Source organism: Rhinolophus sinicus, linkage group LG06 (assembly GCF_036562045.2).
Source record: "Rhinolophus sinicus isolate RSC01 linkage group LG06, ASM3656204v1, whole genome shotgun sequence".
NCBI classification, from domain to species: Eukaryota; Metazoa; Chordata; class Mammalia; order Chiroptera; family Rhinolophidae; genus Rhinolophus; species Rhinolophus sinicus.
In genome coordinates, this window is record NC_133756.1 from 115504263 (window position 1) to 115521879 (window position 17617).

Consider the following 17617-nt stretch of genomic DNA (forward strand, 5'->3'; position numbering starts at 1 on the left):
GGGGCCTGGTGAAAAAGGTGAAGGGATTAAGAAGTACAAATTGGTAGTTACAAAATAGCCACAGGGATGTAAAGTATAGAATGGGAAATACAGTCAATAATATTGTAAAAACTATGTATAGTGTCAGGTGGGTACTAGACTTACGGGGGGAATCACTTCATAAATTATATTATGTATTAACCACTATGTTGTACACCTGAAACTAATATAAAATAATATTGAATGTCAGCCATAACTGAAAAAAAAATAGTCAGGGATGTAAAGTACAGCATAGGGAATATAGTCAATAATATTATAATAACTATATACAGTGTCAGATGGGTAATAGACTTATTGGGGTGATCGCTTTGTGAGGTATATAAATGTGGAATCACTACGTTATATTTTGTACACCTGAAATGAGTATTGTATGTCAACAGTAATTGAAAAATAAATTTAAAAAAATTTTTAAAAAGTTATATTTATAGGGCTGTTAGTTTTGTTATGCAACATCACCGATGTTGTGCTGGTAATTATTCAACATTTATGTTCTCTGACATGGGTTTAAAGCTGTTTGACAATTTCTGTGGCATAGATATTCAAACCATGGCTAATTTCAAGCAATAAATGTGACATGGCTAGACAAAAAAAAAAAAAGAAAAGAAAAGAACAAGTCCTTCTAAAGCACAGCCCTGGGTCTTGTCATTTTCTTGCTTTGAAAACTTCCATGACTCCCCAGATAAGATTAGATTTCCTTTTCCTGGGGTTCAAGTTCTAAACCTACGATTCAGAGACTCATTTCTCACTACTCTCTTTACATAGGCCTTTTGTTCCCTCATCAAGGTACTCTCCTTCCTTCCTACGTTCTTTCTCCATTTAACCAATATTTACTAGTGCTTTCTGTGCACCAGACACTGTACTAGGCATTTGGGAATATGGCTATGGACAAGCCAGGAAGGCTAGGGGGCGGACACAGACAAGTAACCACTGCAGTGTGGGAAGCGTTGCAGCAGGGAAAGTACAGGGAGCTGTGGGGGCATCAAGAAAGGCATCAGGGGAGACTTGGGGGGCGGGGAGAGTGGGAATGACCATAGGTTAAGCCCTAGGACGAGTGGGAGGTAGTGAGAGACACAGGACAGTAGTGATGAAGAAAAAGGAAGAGGAAAGGAAATGCTCAGGGAGAAGGAACAGCACGTGCAAAAACCCTGACATTACATTATAGTTGTGCTCAGGGGGTGCCCTTCATGTAGACTCAATGTCCATGGTGCCTTGAACTTGTGCAACTCGGCAAACTTGGGCAAGAGACAGCAGTGAATTCGTGGGAATGAGAGCAGGTGAACATGCGTCAGCCGACTTGGAGAGAAGTTCATGGTAACGGATAGATGATACTTGAGAGATAAGAGGGGTGGGGTCTGGAGACCAGGTAGAGGACGAGAGCCCTATTTTTACTTCTGCCATGGATGCTCTTGCCCACATCTCTTCATCTTTTCCCACTGGAATCCTCTATGGCTCCAGAAAGCCTTTCCTGTTCCTCAAGTTGAAATGATCCCTCTGCCCTCCATTGTCCCCTGGCACTGGGCTGTCTTCTGTTCTGCCAGATCCCACCTGTGCCTTGTTCAGAGCTCCGTGTGAAACTCCCCCTCCCCTCCCAGACCAGTTCTTTTGAGGCTGAGTCTCACAGTTTGTATCACCCTCACCTTCTAGCCAAATCGGGGTGTTTTAGGCAATGTTTGGGGAATGAAACAGTCTTAGCCAGACTTTTGCAATCATGTACTGCTCTTATAAAAAAGAAAAGATAAAGGCAGTGCCCCTCACTTTATATACACAGATTTATGCATCACGACATCTAACATTTATTAGGTGTTTACTGGCTGCCACACTGTTCTCTACAGTTACGTGTTTAACTCCTTTAATCTTCAGCACAACCCTGTGAAGTAGCTGTTCCTTTTTTTCATTTTTTTATTCTCCATTATATAGATGAGTAAGTTGAGGCACAAAGGGTGAAGCAGTTTACCCAAGGTCACTTCTACTGAGATAGCAAGTAGTGCAACTAGAAGTCAAATGTAGGGTCTGACTGCAGAGCCCGTACTCATAATACAACCCTGCCCTGCTTCTGCAGGTGCCAAACTGGTACAGCAATGAGTTTTTTGCATGTCTTTCGAGCATTAATGTACTATATATGTCATAAAACATACATATACATATTAGAAAAGGGTGAGATAAAAATAAATATTTCTAATATTTTCTAGCATCCCAGGGGTCATGGTTCTGTGCACCCTACCTTGGGACCACTTGAATCAAAAGTTGCTGATAAATAAGAGGGAGGGAATTGACACGTTTCTAATAACAGCTGTACTTCACAGAAACCTCATGGGTTATTGTGCACGTGCAAAGGGCCCGGAAGCTTGTTAGGTGCTTTGTATGTTAGGTTAGGACTATTCAGAGCAACGTTGGAGGTGATTTGGCAACACTGGTCTGGACGATTTTGAGGTAATTGGATGGAAGGGAGAAGAAACAGGCATGAGACGTGGGAGGGCATGGTGCTGTTCTCAGGCCTGGGTCTCTGAAGTTTGCAATGGAACAACTTACTTCATTCTGGAACTGTTTATTTCATAACGTTTGACAGATTTACTCAGGAGGAAGCTGTAACAAATACCCTGCAACAACGTATCATGTTTCTTAACTTTTGTCTGAAATTCTAAGACTCAGTGTGGTATGCTGCTGATTATCTCAAACTCATCAGAAGCTCTGATTGGGAGATTATAACATGTCTTTGGGTAATAAAAAATGTGGAAATCAAGGTATATTTACTTAATAAATGCAGCCTGGATGAAAAAAAATCATTCCCAAAGCAGGACCTTAGGGGAAGGGGAATCATGAACGGAGTTCTCCGTGGGGTGGTTTCATTAATTTAATAAGCATTTGGTCAGCACTGACCCTGCACGCTTGCTTGCTCACATTTAGTATCTTTAGTCCTCACAGCATCTGTATATAAGGGGAAGGGTGCCCAACTTACAGCTGGGGAGCTGGAAGTCATTTTCCCAAGATCATACAACTAATAGGAGACTAGGTCATGAAGAAAACCCCAATTCTGTTGCACTCCAAAGCCCATTCCAAGAATGTACTGTACCCTAAGAATGTGCCATACACTGATGTGCAAGACAGCTACAGATAACTACAAATACAGCAGGGCAAGTGTGATGTCCGGACTGAAGACAAGGTTAGTTCCGAGGCAGAATGATCGGCCAGAGAGTGCTGTGGTACGTGGTGTCGGAAGGCTCTCTCAAGGTGAACTGGGAACACTGGTTTGGATGATTTTGAGGTGAATCACGGCCCAGATTTCTAGGTAGAGAAACCAAAACACAAAGGGGGGAGTCACCCAGAGGTTGTACCACTGATCCCTGCTGCCTCAATTGCTCTTACTGAATTTCTAATATGAACCAGCCAAATGGCATGCACAGTAACTCTATGAAATGTCACGCGTAAGGTTAGGCTCAGGGGTTGACGTAAGAGTCACGAACCTGCAAAATCCTGCAGGATTTGGTGACTCAGTGAGCTTCTCTTGGTGGACAGACCAGAAGCAGCTTTTTTTTTTTTTTTTTCAGTTTCAACAATCAGCAGGTCTCCGTGCCACCTCCCCCTTAGCGCCCTCCCAAACCTTAGGGTGGCATGTGTGGGCCACAGTGTTTCTTAAGGTTCAGTCTCTGAAAAGCTAGATGGATCTGATTATGCTTTCAACCTTCTGTCAGTCAGGGTGGGGGAAAAGGAGCCCTTGCTGTTGCGCGATGCAGTGTCTTGTACTGTAAACTTTTATATGTCTGTGCTTATGTTCCCGCTCTCGTAGGTGATGTACTGCACGTTGTCTAAAGGCTCCTCACTGGCAGGACTGGCAATTGTCAGATGGCAAAGGTCTTGTCCTACGCCATCACATTCTCCTTCGGAAGAGCTGGGAGTATGCTCAGGGAACTATAGAAAGCTAGGCTGTGAGAATCATACAACCCTGACATGTTAGAAACTCGGAGTGGAACATACTGACACTCACAGAATGTTGTGTCCTGAAGTTACAGAATTATTTCATCTCAGCCGGTTAGGATTTAAGGGCCCAAGTATGTTAGACACCTGGAATTCAACCCATCGGCAAATATGTATTGAGTGCCTGCTATGTGCCAGTCACTGGGCTAGATTCTGGGGATGCAGAAGTGAAAAAGATTGCTGAAGTTATTGCTCTCAAGGAGTTTTCAGGGAGTGCCAGGATTTAAGAGTCTTCAAATATTAGGTTCTTCAAAAAGTAAAACATTGTAGTATTAAAATTCTGGGATGCCAGCGGTGGAAGGGGGCTCTATCCCATTTTCTCCAGCTCTCTCTACTTTTTATAAGGCCCAGAACCTGTTCTGCGCATGTCCAATTAAAGCCTCACTAATAAGAATATCATCTCAGTTCCTTGACATTACCGAATGGCCAGCTGGCAGGGGCTCAGCGATCACCCCATGTGGCTGTTCATTGTACCGGTGAGGCCACTGAGGCTCAGAGTCGGCAGTTTGATAGATACCTAGGCCCTCCAGGACTAGATCCCAGGTTTTCAGGTCTCTCTTCGAGAACAGGCAAAGCAGGAAGGGCGTCCCATTTGTTTCCAAGGGGTGCCCTTTCCAAACCTTGCAGCCGTCTCTGCACCCAGGCCCCTGCTCTTCAGAAGGAGTTTGCACCAACTTCTTTCCCAGCGGCATCAGCTCTGCTCTTGGGCCACGTGTGCAGTAGATCGCCCAGTGTTGGGAGACCCCTCCCCCGTTGATGCGTGTTTTATTTTGCTCCCTCCCCGTCCCCGTGTGCCTCAAAACCAATTTTCATTATTTTTTTCTGTCTGTGTTTGTCTTTGTGGTTCGCAGGTGCTCCCTTGCATTGTTCATCCGCTTCATCAACCCCTATTGAGCAGTCCCCCTCCCCGCCCCCCTCTCCTCCGGCCAATGAGAGCCAGAGGCGGTTGCTAGGCAACGGTGTGGCCCAGCCAACCCCGGACTCAGACTCTGAGGAAGAGTTTGTCCCTAATTCATTCTTAGTTAAAAGTGGCTCTGCCAGCCTGGGGGTCGCAGCGAACGGTAAGTCCCTCTTTCTTCCTAACTTCTGTGGGTGTTTTGGTTGTTGTTCCCCTTTCGTTGGCGATGCTGATTAATCTGCCTGCTTGGGCCAATTGCAGGGGCGGAAGGGCCTGGTGCATGGGGGGCTCGGGTTGTTGCGGGGTCTGGCGCAGCTCCGCGGCTGGGGCAGCCCCGCTCCTGCCTGGCTGTGCAGCTGGGGTGTGCAGGGGTTGGGAGACTCCTGTCCTCATTCCCATGTCAGACGTCGGGTAGACAGAGCGCAGGAACAGATGCACAGACACAACGAGACAGAAACATCAGGTAGAGACGCAGGCAGGAAAAAATACAGAGACAAAGATGCACACAGAAAAAGAAAAGTTTAAAACTAAAACAGCACCCACTGGCTACCCACTACGTGCCAGGGACTGTGCCAGCCACTGCCACTTGTTGCTTCATTGGCTCCTCTTCACACCCTTGCCTAAGAAACTGGTATTAGAATGTTCCAGTTAATTATGAGAAAGCTAAGAGAAAGGATACTACCTGGAGCCTAACTCTGGCTTTGAAAGTTCTGGACTTTCATACCGCCCCCGGGAGTCAGAGGGCCCTGACGTCCCAAGCTGCTCTAGGGCTGCATGCTGGCTGCAGAGAGAACCACTGGGCTTAAGCATCCATCTGCCCATCCATCTGGGCACTGCCCTAACTGTCTGAAGGAGAAGCAGCAAGGGGGGTAAGGCTGACCGAGAGCCAGCAGACCCTGATCAGGTGCTGTGTGGACTGGGCCAAGGTGCTTGCCCTCTCTGTGTCCAGCAGAGGCCAGTCCACTTCTTTACAAGAATGCCCTGGAGGGCATTCAAGCCTCCAAGAAGGGAATGATACACTGCCTGTGCTCTCTTTGAAAATCAGAGTGGTCTTTGGCCTGGATGGTTCTCTTCTGACAGGACTTTATACCCTGCATTGTCTTTGACCAAAAGCCAAACCGTCCTCCAGGGACTTTCTGTCTGTGCTCCCTGAGGCTGTTGTCCTTTTGGTGGTTGGGTGTCCCTGTTCCTCTATACCTTTCAGCTGCTCATGTTTCACATTATGCACAGAAACAGGAACCCTGGACTGGGAGGAAGGAAACTTGTGTTCCAGTCCCAGTTCTGTGGCTCCCTGTCTATTTCCTTGGCAAATCACGGTCCCTCACTCAGCCTCAGTTTCCCCATCTTGCCAATGATGGAGCAGTTTCTAAGAAACTCTGATTCTGTGAGTGTCACGGGGTGCTGACTGAGGTGTTCCTGCCAGTAGTCTTCTTAAACTTACTTCTTTATCATATATATGATAATATTCTTTTCTCCTTGCTGGGTAAATACGCCTTGCAGGTAAAAGAGAAGGCAGGAGATTAAAGTCCTTAATCTCTCCCTTTGCTAATTAACTGAACAAGAGCAATCACTTTGTTGCAAGTTCTACAACAAATTGATTGCATTCTTGCATTACTGATGTGCATGGAAGATGGGGGGGCCTTTGGCCTACAGCTGTCCGCTCTGTTACGGTCCTTGTGTTCCCACTCCCCAGGGAACCTGGAGACACTTTGGATTTTTTCCCTGGAGACTTGCTCTGAGTGTGTCACTCTAAAAGTTGGTAATAAACATGCCCCGTGTCTGAAGGGAGATTCTGGGTCCTTAGTGGTCTGATGCTTTGGGGTTGGTGGGTCATGAGAGCGCCAGTAAGTCTCGCTGCACATCTGGACCCTGCCTGCCATCTTCTTGTCCCTTGAACCCAAACTGAGGGGTCTTCTGTAAGCCTAAGGACCTGCTGGGACAGGCATGGACCCAGCGCTAGCAAGTGAAGATAAGTGAGCTCTATTACATAGTGGCTCCCATAAATGCTTGTAGGGCTTTGTTTAATTTTTTTCAAGAAAAAAAAAAAGTGAAATTATTTTAATGGGATTGTCTTTATTGCTTTTATCTATTATAAAAGTAACAATGCTTATTGACATTCACACTATACAGAAAGGAAAAAAAATGAAGTTCTCTTGTAATTCTTTCTCTGAGAGATAACCACTTTTAACAGTTTGGTGCATGGGCTTACAGATGCTTTTTATGGAGTGTTTATTTAATGAGTGAATGAATGCATGAGCAGGCAATACAAACTACTGGAGGACTACCATGTAGCCAAGAGAGCAAGGGCCATAGATTCAAACTTTCTGAAACTGGGTCCCAGATATGCGACCTGGGCAAAGTACCTAACCGCTCAGATCACCAGTTGCTCCATGTAGGAAATGAGGACAACCTCCCAAGTTTGCTGTGGAATTTACAAACGCGGAAGGTGGTAAACTTTCTTCTCTCTCTCTCTCTTCCCTATATTCATACCCCCATCCTCATCCACCAATTTAAAGCTTTAGAGACCACCCTAAATAGAGCAATTGCTCTATTTCCTTGAGAGGACTGCTTCCCCCTGAGATGTAATTCAGAATTTACTTTAAATGACAAAGGCAGCCCCTCAGGCCCAAAAGGTGAAAATGCTGGGTTTCCTTTGGTGGGAGCTGACTCAGCCCCCTGCACACAAGGCTGACCGTCTGGGAACTAGTTTTCCCAGAGCTCTGGCTGTGCTCTCCAGTGGCTCCCAAGAGGCCCTCTGCCTACAGCTGTGTCAACTCCTGGTCTGGGACACCTCAGAACCTCCCTGCTAAAATCCCCAAGCAAAGTGCAAGGAGAACACGTGGGGCATTACAGAACAGCTCATTGTCCCTGTGGAAAAGAAAACAGAGAAAGTAGCTCTTTCTGTCATCAAAATCCTAATCCACACCCAAGGATAATCATCTAGAAATCACTGATACATACAAAGAAGGATTTCACTGAAATATCAACTCGTCACAGTTGAAAAGTGGAGGAAGTGGTTAGGATTAAGTAGGTATTTGCCCCTACCACATAGGAACTCGTCAGCGTAAATAGTACATGTCCCATGCATTGTTCTAATCTAAATTCTAAAGTAAAGGGGGCTTCAAAAATGTGGAGGTTAATATTGAAGAGGGTCAGGGAATAAAAACTCCAAGAAGGTTTTCAGGTTCTAGGAGCCCGGGTGAGGTAGGGTGGGTGGGACGATGCACGCATAGGAGCGCCTTCTGTGTGTGTCTTTTCTTTTCAGGCACTATCTTACTGAGCTTCCGTTCATCTCCACTTCTGTTCAGGAAACCGAGTGACTTGCCTAGAGTGTCACTGCTCCTAAGGGACATGTTAAAGATTCAAGCCCAAGCCTGCTTGACTCCAGAGCCCTATTTTCTCTTTTTTCTTTTTTTGATTTGTTTTGTTTCTAATACTAGAATCTGTTATTTCTATATCTCCTTCATAGCAGGCTGGAGAGGATTAGGGAAATGCTACCTCCCTTCCCCCCCCAAAAAAAAACCAAAACAAAACTGATTTTAAAAGAATTCCAAGTTGTTGGATTCCTATCACTCACCTCACAAATCTTTAGGAAGAGATTATGTGACAGGTGTTTAGCTCATTGAATCACTGAATCTCATTACACTTCACATTTACCTTGTGACATAGCCATTTTTAGTCTCACTGAGGCAGTAAAGGGCCAGAGAGGTTAAGCAATTTCCCCTAAATCACACGGCTTCTATGTGATAGATTCAGATTTGAACCCCAGATCTGTCGGATACCAGAGAGTGGAATCTTTCTGCTTTGCTTTTGTGAATACTGTAGGAGTTTCAAAGATGAATCAGACTAGATGACTGAGACGCTACATTTTGGTGCTGCTTCATGAAAGCCAAGCCCCTGATGCTGGGCCTTCTGCATTTTTACCTCCTCTAAGCCCTGGGCTCTTCCTGCCTCACGTTACAGATTTCTCAGGCTGGTCACACTGGTCAACATCACCGTTGTTTGGCAGTTTCATTGACTTTCTGGGGTTTTAAGCTGCTGGGCTTATTTTGTTTTGACTTTCTATCCAGAGAAGGAGTGTTTATTTTTCTTTCTACATGAGAAACACTGCTATGCATGCGAGCTGCTTCCAAAAGTGTTCTCTTAAAACAAAACAAAAAAAAATTCAACCTAATTTAGAACTTATCCAGGTTCCCCTGGGGGGGAGTCTGCTAAGGTCCTTTTAAGCTAGTTTGTGAAATCAGAAGGCAAAATTGTACCTCTTTCCTACTGTTGAGACCCAGTGAGGTTTTTTGTCTCCTTTCACTGTGGATTTCATGGAACCTGTTTCCGTTGTAGCAAGCTAGCTGCAGGTGGGTCTGTATGTTTCCTGAGTTCCCAGGATAAACGACATGGGGGCATGTGAAGTTTTCAGGCAATTTTGTTCCCTTCTCTTCTCGACTCTCTTCAATCAGAAGACTCCTGTTGGTCAATAAATTCTTATACCAGCTGTTTAGGGGAATACCTACCGTGTTTCCTCGAAAATAAGACTGGATCTTATATTAATTTTTGCTCCAAAAGATGCATTAGGGCTTATGTTCAGAAGATGTCATCCTGAAATGTCATGCTAGGGCTTATTTTCCGGTTAGGTCTTATTTTCGGGAAAACGTGGTAACTCCTTGTAGGAAAAAAAAATTTTTTTTTAATTTCTTCCTTTATTCATTCATTCATGATGACCTTTGAAATGTTTGTGGGTGGGTATTTTCCAGACAAATGAGGGGTAAAGGACATTCTAAGCAAAGAGACTCTATAAAATAGGTATCTAATTTATGGGGTCAAAATCCCTTAAATGAGACTCTTAAAGAGAGAGGCATTTCAGATTTCAAAAATGTTCAGATTTAAGAGAGAAAATACAGTACATACATTGTATTCTTCCTAACATTGCTAGAGTGCTGGGATGGTCCATGGTAAGCAAACATGTTAAATATTTCTGCAATGAAACATATTGAGTAGTTGAAAGACTCCGAGCTTCATGTCAGTTCAGGTCAGGTTTTGCCACCAGAAGTGTTTTAATAAAACTTTCAGTCTTAGAGTTTTTATTTTCTCAGAATGATGGTTAATGCGTGGTGATCCTGGAGTGCGCTTTTTATAAATGGGGGCTATCGGGCCTCAGAAAGATTTAGGCATTTGCCTATGGTTACAGAGATAACCAGGTAACTTGGTAACTAGAAGGCGCGATAGAGGTTCAAGTCACTAGCTGAGATGTTGTGTAGACGTGCTTGTTGTTTATCCATGAAGACCGTGTAGAAAGGCCAAGTGCCCTCTGTTGTAGACGTGGGAGCTCAGGAGGCCAGTGCCAGCAGGCTGGCTGCCTCCCAGGCCTAGGAATTCAGGAGAGTAAAGGCCAAGTGCTTCATTCTCCAAAGGCTAGACCTCAGCAACTCTGAGTTCTGAAGGAACTCTTCCTGACAGCCCCTAGGGTGTATGGACCCCTTTCTTTGATATCCTACTGTTTTCTACACAGACTCCCCCCTCCCATTCTGGAGACCTGATTATTCCCACGTCTGGTTTCCTCATTCAACTGCAGGTTCCTTGAGGTAGTAGGCCTTGCCCACGACTGTGTCTGTAGTGCTGAGCTGCTGTAGGTGCTAAAATCAAAACTGAAAAATAGTTGACTTTCTTTCTTCTTCCTTTCTAACAGCTCCCCTCACACACACACACACACACACACACACACACACACGCGCAGCAACCCCCCCAGGCCCCCAGGAACAATTCAATGATCCTCATACACGATAGAACTACAGAAACTCACAGAGATGAGGTGGTGTGCCGAAGTTCAGAGTCAAGATTCAAAGCGTGGCCCCAGACTCCAGTGCCCTTTCCACCTTACCAAGTACCTCCCTCAACTAGACAAGCCCTCACCTGTGGCCTCCCACCAGGGGCAGAAGATTATGCCCCCCTAATTGGGGGCAGTGAGGACAACCACACAGGGGTCACTTCTCTTTCTGTAGTTTACAAAGCCCTTTTTCATACATTACCTCAGGCAGATTCTGGTGACTCTAATTTAATTGCCACATTGGCTTCCTAGGCGGTAAGGCTTATTTCTGACCTTGAAAAATAAACAGGTCACATTTTGAATTAATGTAATCAAATGGCCTGGGAGAACCAGGGTCCTCTAATTAGTCACTCACGTGACAGGATTGTAGACTCTTTGCAGTTCCTTTTCCACTAATTTCCCCAAATACCGTTGCATTAAAAGGTACAAAAATAACATTTTTGGTGTATGGCTTGATTGGCTCTAGGAATTCCTAGACCACCCCCCAAGGAAGACACATTAGTTCTGTATCTGGGCTTTTTCCACCAGGAAACTAAGCCTGGTCTGTGTCCCTGCTGAAATGTTAGTGGCCTGCTCGGCGGTGCCCTCGTGGACACCAGACCACATCTTAAAGCATCTCCTGACACATCGGGGCTCAGACTGGTAAAGAGGCGCCTGGAAGGAGGCCAAGGAGAGTTTGGGAGATTAGTATAACTAACATTTGTGTAGCCTTCGCATTCCCAGAGCGCGTTCACATCTGTCATCTCGTTGGATCCACAGCATCGTGCTGTGCGGTCGGCCGAATGTGGAGTATTGCGAGCACAGTTAGTTGTGTGCTGGAGGGAACAAGCTGAGTGAGAGGGAAGCAGCGTGGCGTGGAGCTACTCCTGTGGCTGCACAGCTTCGAGTCCGGTCAGCCCAACCTGCGAGGCTCACTGCCATCCTCATACACTCAGTGTTGCGGTTATAAACCTCACCTGGAGAAGCCGCCCCCTAACTCAGCCTGAGTCATCATGGAAACCTGCTTGTGCAGAGGCATACGTGCCTGGGAGCAGCAGACCTGGCTTCTTGGCCCAGCTCTGCCTCTAACCTGCTGTGTGACCTTTTAAGTGCCTTGTCCTTTGGTTCCTCAGCTTTCTTGTCTGGACAGGGAGAGAACTGGATTAGATCAACATTTCCCAAGGCTGATTCCTTTGTGTGTCACTGTCAGTCTGTACTGTAGCAGAGTGCCCACTTACACTGCTTTCCTCTCCTGCATCGCCTCCCCTCCCCTCCCCTCCCCTCCCCTCCCCTCCTCTCCTCTTCCCTCCTCTTTTCAGCCTCCTTTCTTGAACTTTCTTTTTTACCTAAATGAATTTATTTTCGAAGGAAATGGTACACTACTGCTGCAATTCACTTGCCATAAATAGAAGATAGCTGTGAAAATAAATACAGTGAAAGCAGGTTAGCTCTCACATTCTGGTGAGATAATGCCTGCTCAAGGACACTAAGCAGAGATTGGCTCCTCTTTGTGAAATAGGGACATTGGCAAGTGTTAGGTGTGAAAAACACACTAGTACCAAACTGAGACTTCGTCCTCCTCCAGATCACCGAAAGGGTTGCAAGAAAATGGAAGCTGTCCCGCCTGTGGATTGCTGTCTGTTCACAACATATGCCACTCAAAGTCGTCGCACAGACTGCACAGCTCTGTGGCTTTGCTGGTACGCTGTCCAGGCTTTTAACGCTAGACCCCCACAGCCTGCTCACCTTAAGAGTAAACATCTTTTGCTGCCTCCACAACCTACCCTTCTTTCCTTCCTGAAGTGGAGTCTTTTCTGAGCCTCTGTTCCCACCCTCCCCCTCCCGGCCTCCTGCCCTCTGCCCCTGTCATCAGGTCTGTACTGGGTGCTTTGAGCTCAGCTGGATCCCCCATTACTGGTTAATAGCTCCCAGTTTGGACCAGGAAACCATGTGATGTTTCTTCTTCCCTCCCCTTCCTCTCTTATCTCCCCTCCTCCCTCTCCCTCTGAACTGCCATTATTTATATAGGTGTTGGAGATTAAACAACGAAAAAATATTCCCTCTGCTTGAAAAGTCCTGAAAGGACTGAAGTCAGAAGAAAAACAGAAAAAGTGCAATCTGGAACCATGGGAGGGGAAGATAGGTTATGGAGGCCTGCAGATGCTTGCTGTCCTGTGTGGCCGTGAGCAAGTTGCTTAACCTCTCTGGGCCACAGTGTTCTCCTCTGTAAAATGGATATTGGTTTGACTAGTGCTTCACAAAATTGTGTAAATGAGAAAATATTGTCAAGGCTTCTAGGGTAGTGATTGCAACATAATAAGTGCCCAGTGAATGTTAGTTTCCTTATTCCCCTTCTGGAACCCAAAAGTTTTTGGACAATTATCTCTGGAAGGAAGGCAGATTCCTACATTCCCATCCCTCTAGGCTCAGAGAAAGTACAACCATTAACAGCTCTGTCTGGGAGTCCTGAGCTTTAAACCTCCTATCCCTCCTGAGTGATTTCCAGAGATTTAGGGTGGGGAAGTGAGCCCAAGGCAGCAGCTAAACAAACACAGCAGGGGGTCTTGGAAACAGGGCCTCAGCCTTTCTTGCTAGAGCTCCCGCATTGCTTCCGTTCCCCATGGTTCCCAGAGATGAAACACTGTGATGCCTTTTCCTTCTGGTCAGCTTGCCTTCCTCCCCACCAGATTTGAGAGGAGAGGAAAACGACGGGTAATTCATTTATGCTTTACTCCCTCTCTCCTGAATGGATCATATTTCTATAAATAACTCTAGGAAGCTGCTGCACAGGCTAACAACAGTAACACATATTTGCACTTCCAGAAACCTCTCTTTAGCTGCCATTGAGGCTCTGAGGGAATAGACACCTGATATGAACCCCCGCCCCACTAGGTGGACAACTTCACCTCATCTCACCTCTCTCACCCAGTTGCCCATTTATAAAATGGGGATAAGAATAGCAGTCTGGGGGTTGTTTCTAAGGCAAGACGGGATACCATCTAACGTACAGAGAGTATAGCCAATGCTCAGTGTTTACTAGTCTCTCCTTTTAATCTTTGGCAAAAAATGGGGTATATTTTCAGTTGGCGAGGAGGTTATCTCATCAAAATTTCAGTTGTGAGCTGTTGTCTGCTGTCATCTTGCGAATGAGCAATCATGGAAGTTGAGCTGATACTTAACCTGTTTGCTAGTTTTGCAAAATTCTGCTCCCCTTCACCTAAACATTTCCTACTATATCTTCTCTCCCCTGCGCCCTGTAGTTGTCTCCTCACTGGCCTCCCTGCCTCCCAGCTCTCCCTTTCATCCATCCTCACACTGTCCCAGAGCGATCCCTCCAAAATTCAGATCCCTGTCATAGGAGCCCCGCGGGTAACTGTTTCCTGTGGCCGGCCAAAGCCCTTCTTCACAGAGGCCTCCCACTTCCTCGAGTTTCTTCTGTGCTCCTGCACGGGAGCTATAGCCACCGCAAACTAACAGTTCTTGGGACAGACGACATTCCCGGTGCCCAATACAGGGGGCTTGTGGTGAATATCTGGAGACCTTGGGAGCAAAGGTTTCTGAATACAGTAAAATCTTATTCAGAGTGAGAACGGGGAAGGTTTTTCTCATTTAGATTGAGAGAGGGGGAAAAATGAAGCTTGTTTATTTACCCTTCGGAACCAATTCTATTCAACACATTATCGGGGAGGCAGGACACACACCTAAACAGCCCTGCCTTACAGCAGGAATTCAGGAACAAGGTAGGCGGGTGCACCGGGATGTATGGGGCTGCAGAGATTGAATGCAAAACGGGAGGTTATGGTCAAGTTCCGGAGAAGGAGGACCACCCCCAAGGAGCTCAAGCCAGTTTACAGAGTCAGGCTCTGCCCGGAAGTGAGCTGCATAGTTACGGATCTGTAGGGTTGCGATGGACTGAATTGAGTCTTCCCTAAAGTCATATGTTAAAACCCGAAACACCCCCCCCACCCCCCCACCCCCGTGACTGTCTTGGAAAGAGATCCTTTAAAGGGGTGGTTAAGGTTATATGAGGTCATAAGGGTAGAGCCCTGATCTGAAGGAACTGGTGTCCTTATAAAAGAGGAAGAGACACTAGAGATCATTTGCTCTCTGCCATGTCACAAAACAAGAAGGTGGTCTGGAAGCCAGGCCAAGAAGAGAGCTCTCACTAGAAACCAAACCCTGCTGGAACCTGGAATATGACTTCCCAGACTCCAGGACGATGAGAAATAAATGTCTGTTGCTTAAGCCACCCGGTCTATGGTACTTTGTTATGGCAGCAAGACCAGCTGAAGACAAGGGCTCTGGTATGAGGAGAAGCCTAGATGTTCATACTTTGCATGTCAGTTATTTGTGTGCAAGTAAATGCTCCCAGCCTAAGTGTGGGGACTTGAAGCATTTATTTCCTCATTCATTCATTCGTGCATTCATTCATTTATTCAGACTTTTTAAAGTGTGTGTTCTGTGTAGAGTCCTGTGCTATAGAGTTCTCACGAAAGGTTATCCATGCCCTCCGTGGGCCTAGGGGACAAGTGAAGGGAACACTGGGGGCTGCGACAGGGGTTAGCGGTGGAAGGCAAGGCTGTCTTCCTCTCTAAAAAGGACAAGTTAGTGGTGTACGGGCCCATCTCCCCCCTACCACTGTCCCATCTCAGGGAGCAGCCCATTTAGAAGATTGGGTTTTCCTGGGGATGGAGTGAGCAGCATGGCCTGAGGGCAGGTTTGTGCTCTGTGTTCCACTCATTTCAGAGCTCACTGAGAGGGGGTGAAGGTGGAAGGGGCAGCTTCAGGAACCCAGGAGGGCCTGTCACACCTCTGGATTGTGGGACAGAAGACCAAATCCTATTACTAAGCACCTGCAGGGTGCCTGGTGCTACGCTAGGTACTGCGCCTTCCCCAGTGACTCTGCACGGCTAGTGGGCTCTAGAGCAGAAGAGTTAAGAGTAGGGAGTTTAAATTCACTAACAGCTGAGATCTTTAGCAAACGATTTAACCTCTGAGTTTCCATTTTCCTCATGTATGAAATAGGGGTAATAATAATACCGACCACATAGGTACTGTTAAAATTCAATGTGCAATAATGTATGTGAAGTCCTTAGCAAAGGACCTGGTTATTACAGAAACTTTAATGGATGCTGCTGTTATTGCCATGATTGGTGTTCTGCTTATTTTACCAAACTGAGCCCCAGAAAGGTGCGATAACTTGGCCAAGGTCACAACAGATATAGTGGCATTTTGCATTCCAGGTGTGTCTGGCCCTTCAACCCAACATCTCACCCCGCTAGGTCTCTTTTTCTCTAACAGCCACTGCCCCCTTTCTTGACAGCCCTCAGGCAGCCAAAGATCTTGGGGGGCCTCCCCAGCAGATCAGAGATTTCTTTCACGCCCAGCCCACCCTCCTGCATGGAGGAGGGGCTGCATGCACACTTTGGCAGCCATCCCCAACCCCTGGCCAGGATCCCCCTGAATAGAAACCGCTGATTTGTGCTCTGGTTCGTAGCTCTTTTAAGATGTCCCTGTCGGGTCCCTGTGTGGGTGACAAGATGATGCATGAGGTCTGGCTAAGCAGCTTATTTGTCTGAGCTGGTGATGGCCTTTGTCCTGAGGGGGGTTAATGGTAAGGGGCAGTGGCCCTTTAAAGCCCGGACAATGGATAGGCTTCTCAGGTCACCGAATCACTCAGCAAACGCCTGGAGCCCCTCCGAACCCTGCTCTTCATCTAGTGATGCGTTTGTTGCTCCCCGCCTAGCAAGAAGAAACACTTGGAAGAATGGGGGAGAAAGACTCAAAAAGGATTAGAATGACAAAAGACTTCAGAGGAGGAAACCAAGACAGAGAGGGACAAGGGCTAATTCCTGACCTCCCAACTCACCCCGTGCCTGACTCTGCTCTGTGCTTTCCTAGCTTTGCTTCCTTCCCTCCCCAAATGCATGGGGTCCACAGTGACCAGACTGATTTTCCCAAGCACAGCTTTCGCTGCGGAAACCTAACACTACAGATTACAGTTCAGACTTCTGAGGCTGGTGTTCAGGACCCACCAGCATGTACCGCTTTCCCTCCGTAAGCCTCTCTGACCTTCCCAGAGCCCCTACTCTAGGAAGCACATCCTGTGGCCTTCACCACCTGCTTCAACCCAAGCCGCTGCCTTTTGTCAGTTTCCTACATTTGCTTCTGAGTAAGATCCTACTTAAAGAACACTAGAATATTAAACATGGTTTTTGAAGTATGAAAACCATTGATTTAAATCAACCCTTTCATTGTATGAAGAGTGGCAGAGCTGGATTGAAGCCAGGCCTTCTGATTCCCAATTCCAACTTTCTCTCAATGTATGTATGTATGTATGTATTCATTCATTCATTCATCCGTCCATCCGTCCGTCCATCCATCCATCCATCCATCCATCCATCCATCCATCCATCCTACAAAGATTTCTTGATCACCTACTGTGTGCCAAACACTGAAGTAGGCCCTGGAGTACATGAATAAGACAAAGATAATGCCCTCAGGGCGGGGGTCTGAGCGTTAACCTCTAGTTCTGCTGAGGGTTCAAGAATGCAAGTGGGAAAAGTGCCCACTGACTTTGGCAACTAGATGGCCACTGGTGAATTTGGCAAGGCTATTGTGAGGGTGTGGAGGCCTAAACCAGAGGAGGATACCGTGTTTCCCCGAAAATAAGACCTAGACAGACGATCAGCTCTACTGCGTCTTTTGGAGCAAAAATTAATATAAGATCCAGTATTATATTATATTATACCCAGTCTTATAGTAAAATAAGACCGGGTCTTATGTTAATTTTTGCTCCAAAAGACGCATTAGAGCTGATTGTCCGGCTAGGTCTTATTTTCGGGGAAACACAGTTGATGGAAGAGGAGAGGATAAAAACCATAGTTAACTGATTCTAAGAGGTTAGATTT

At 46.3% G+C, this 17617-nt stretch overlaps 1 protein-coding gene across 14 annotated transcripts in view; it reads left to right on the forward strand.

The window, feature by feature from the left end:
• TENM4 (teneurin transmembrane protein 4) overlaps positions 1–17617 on the forward strand; it is a 972743-nt gene that overhangs the window by 685483 nt on the left and 269643 nt on the right. For 13 of the 14 annotated variants that reach the window (XM_074335694.1, XM_074335699.1, XM_019726370.2 and 10 more), the window contains one exon: positions 4863–5072. The exons of the other annotated variant lie outside the window; for it this stretch is intronic. In XM_074335694.1, coding sequence (XP_074191795.1) covers positions 4863–5072 — 210 coding nt within the window. The remainder of the gene's footprint in view (positions 1–4862; positions 5073–17617) is intronic. 14 annotated transcript variants of the gene reach the window in all.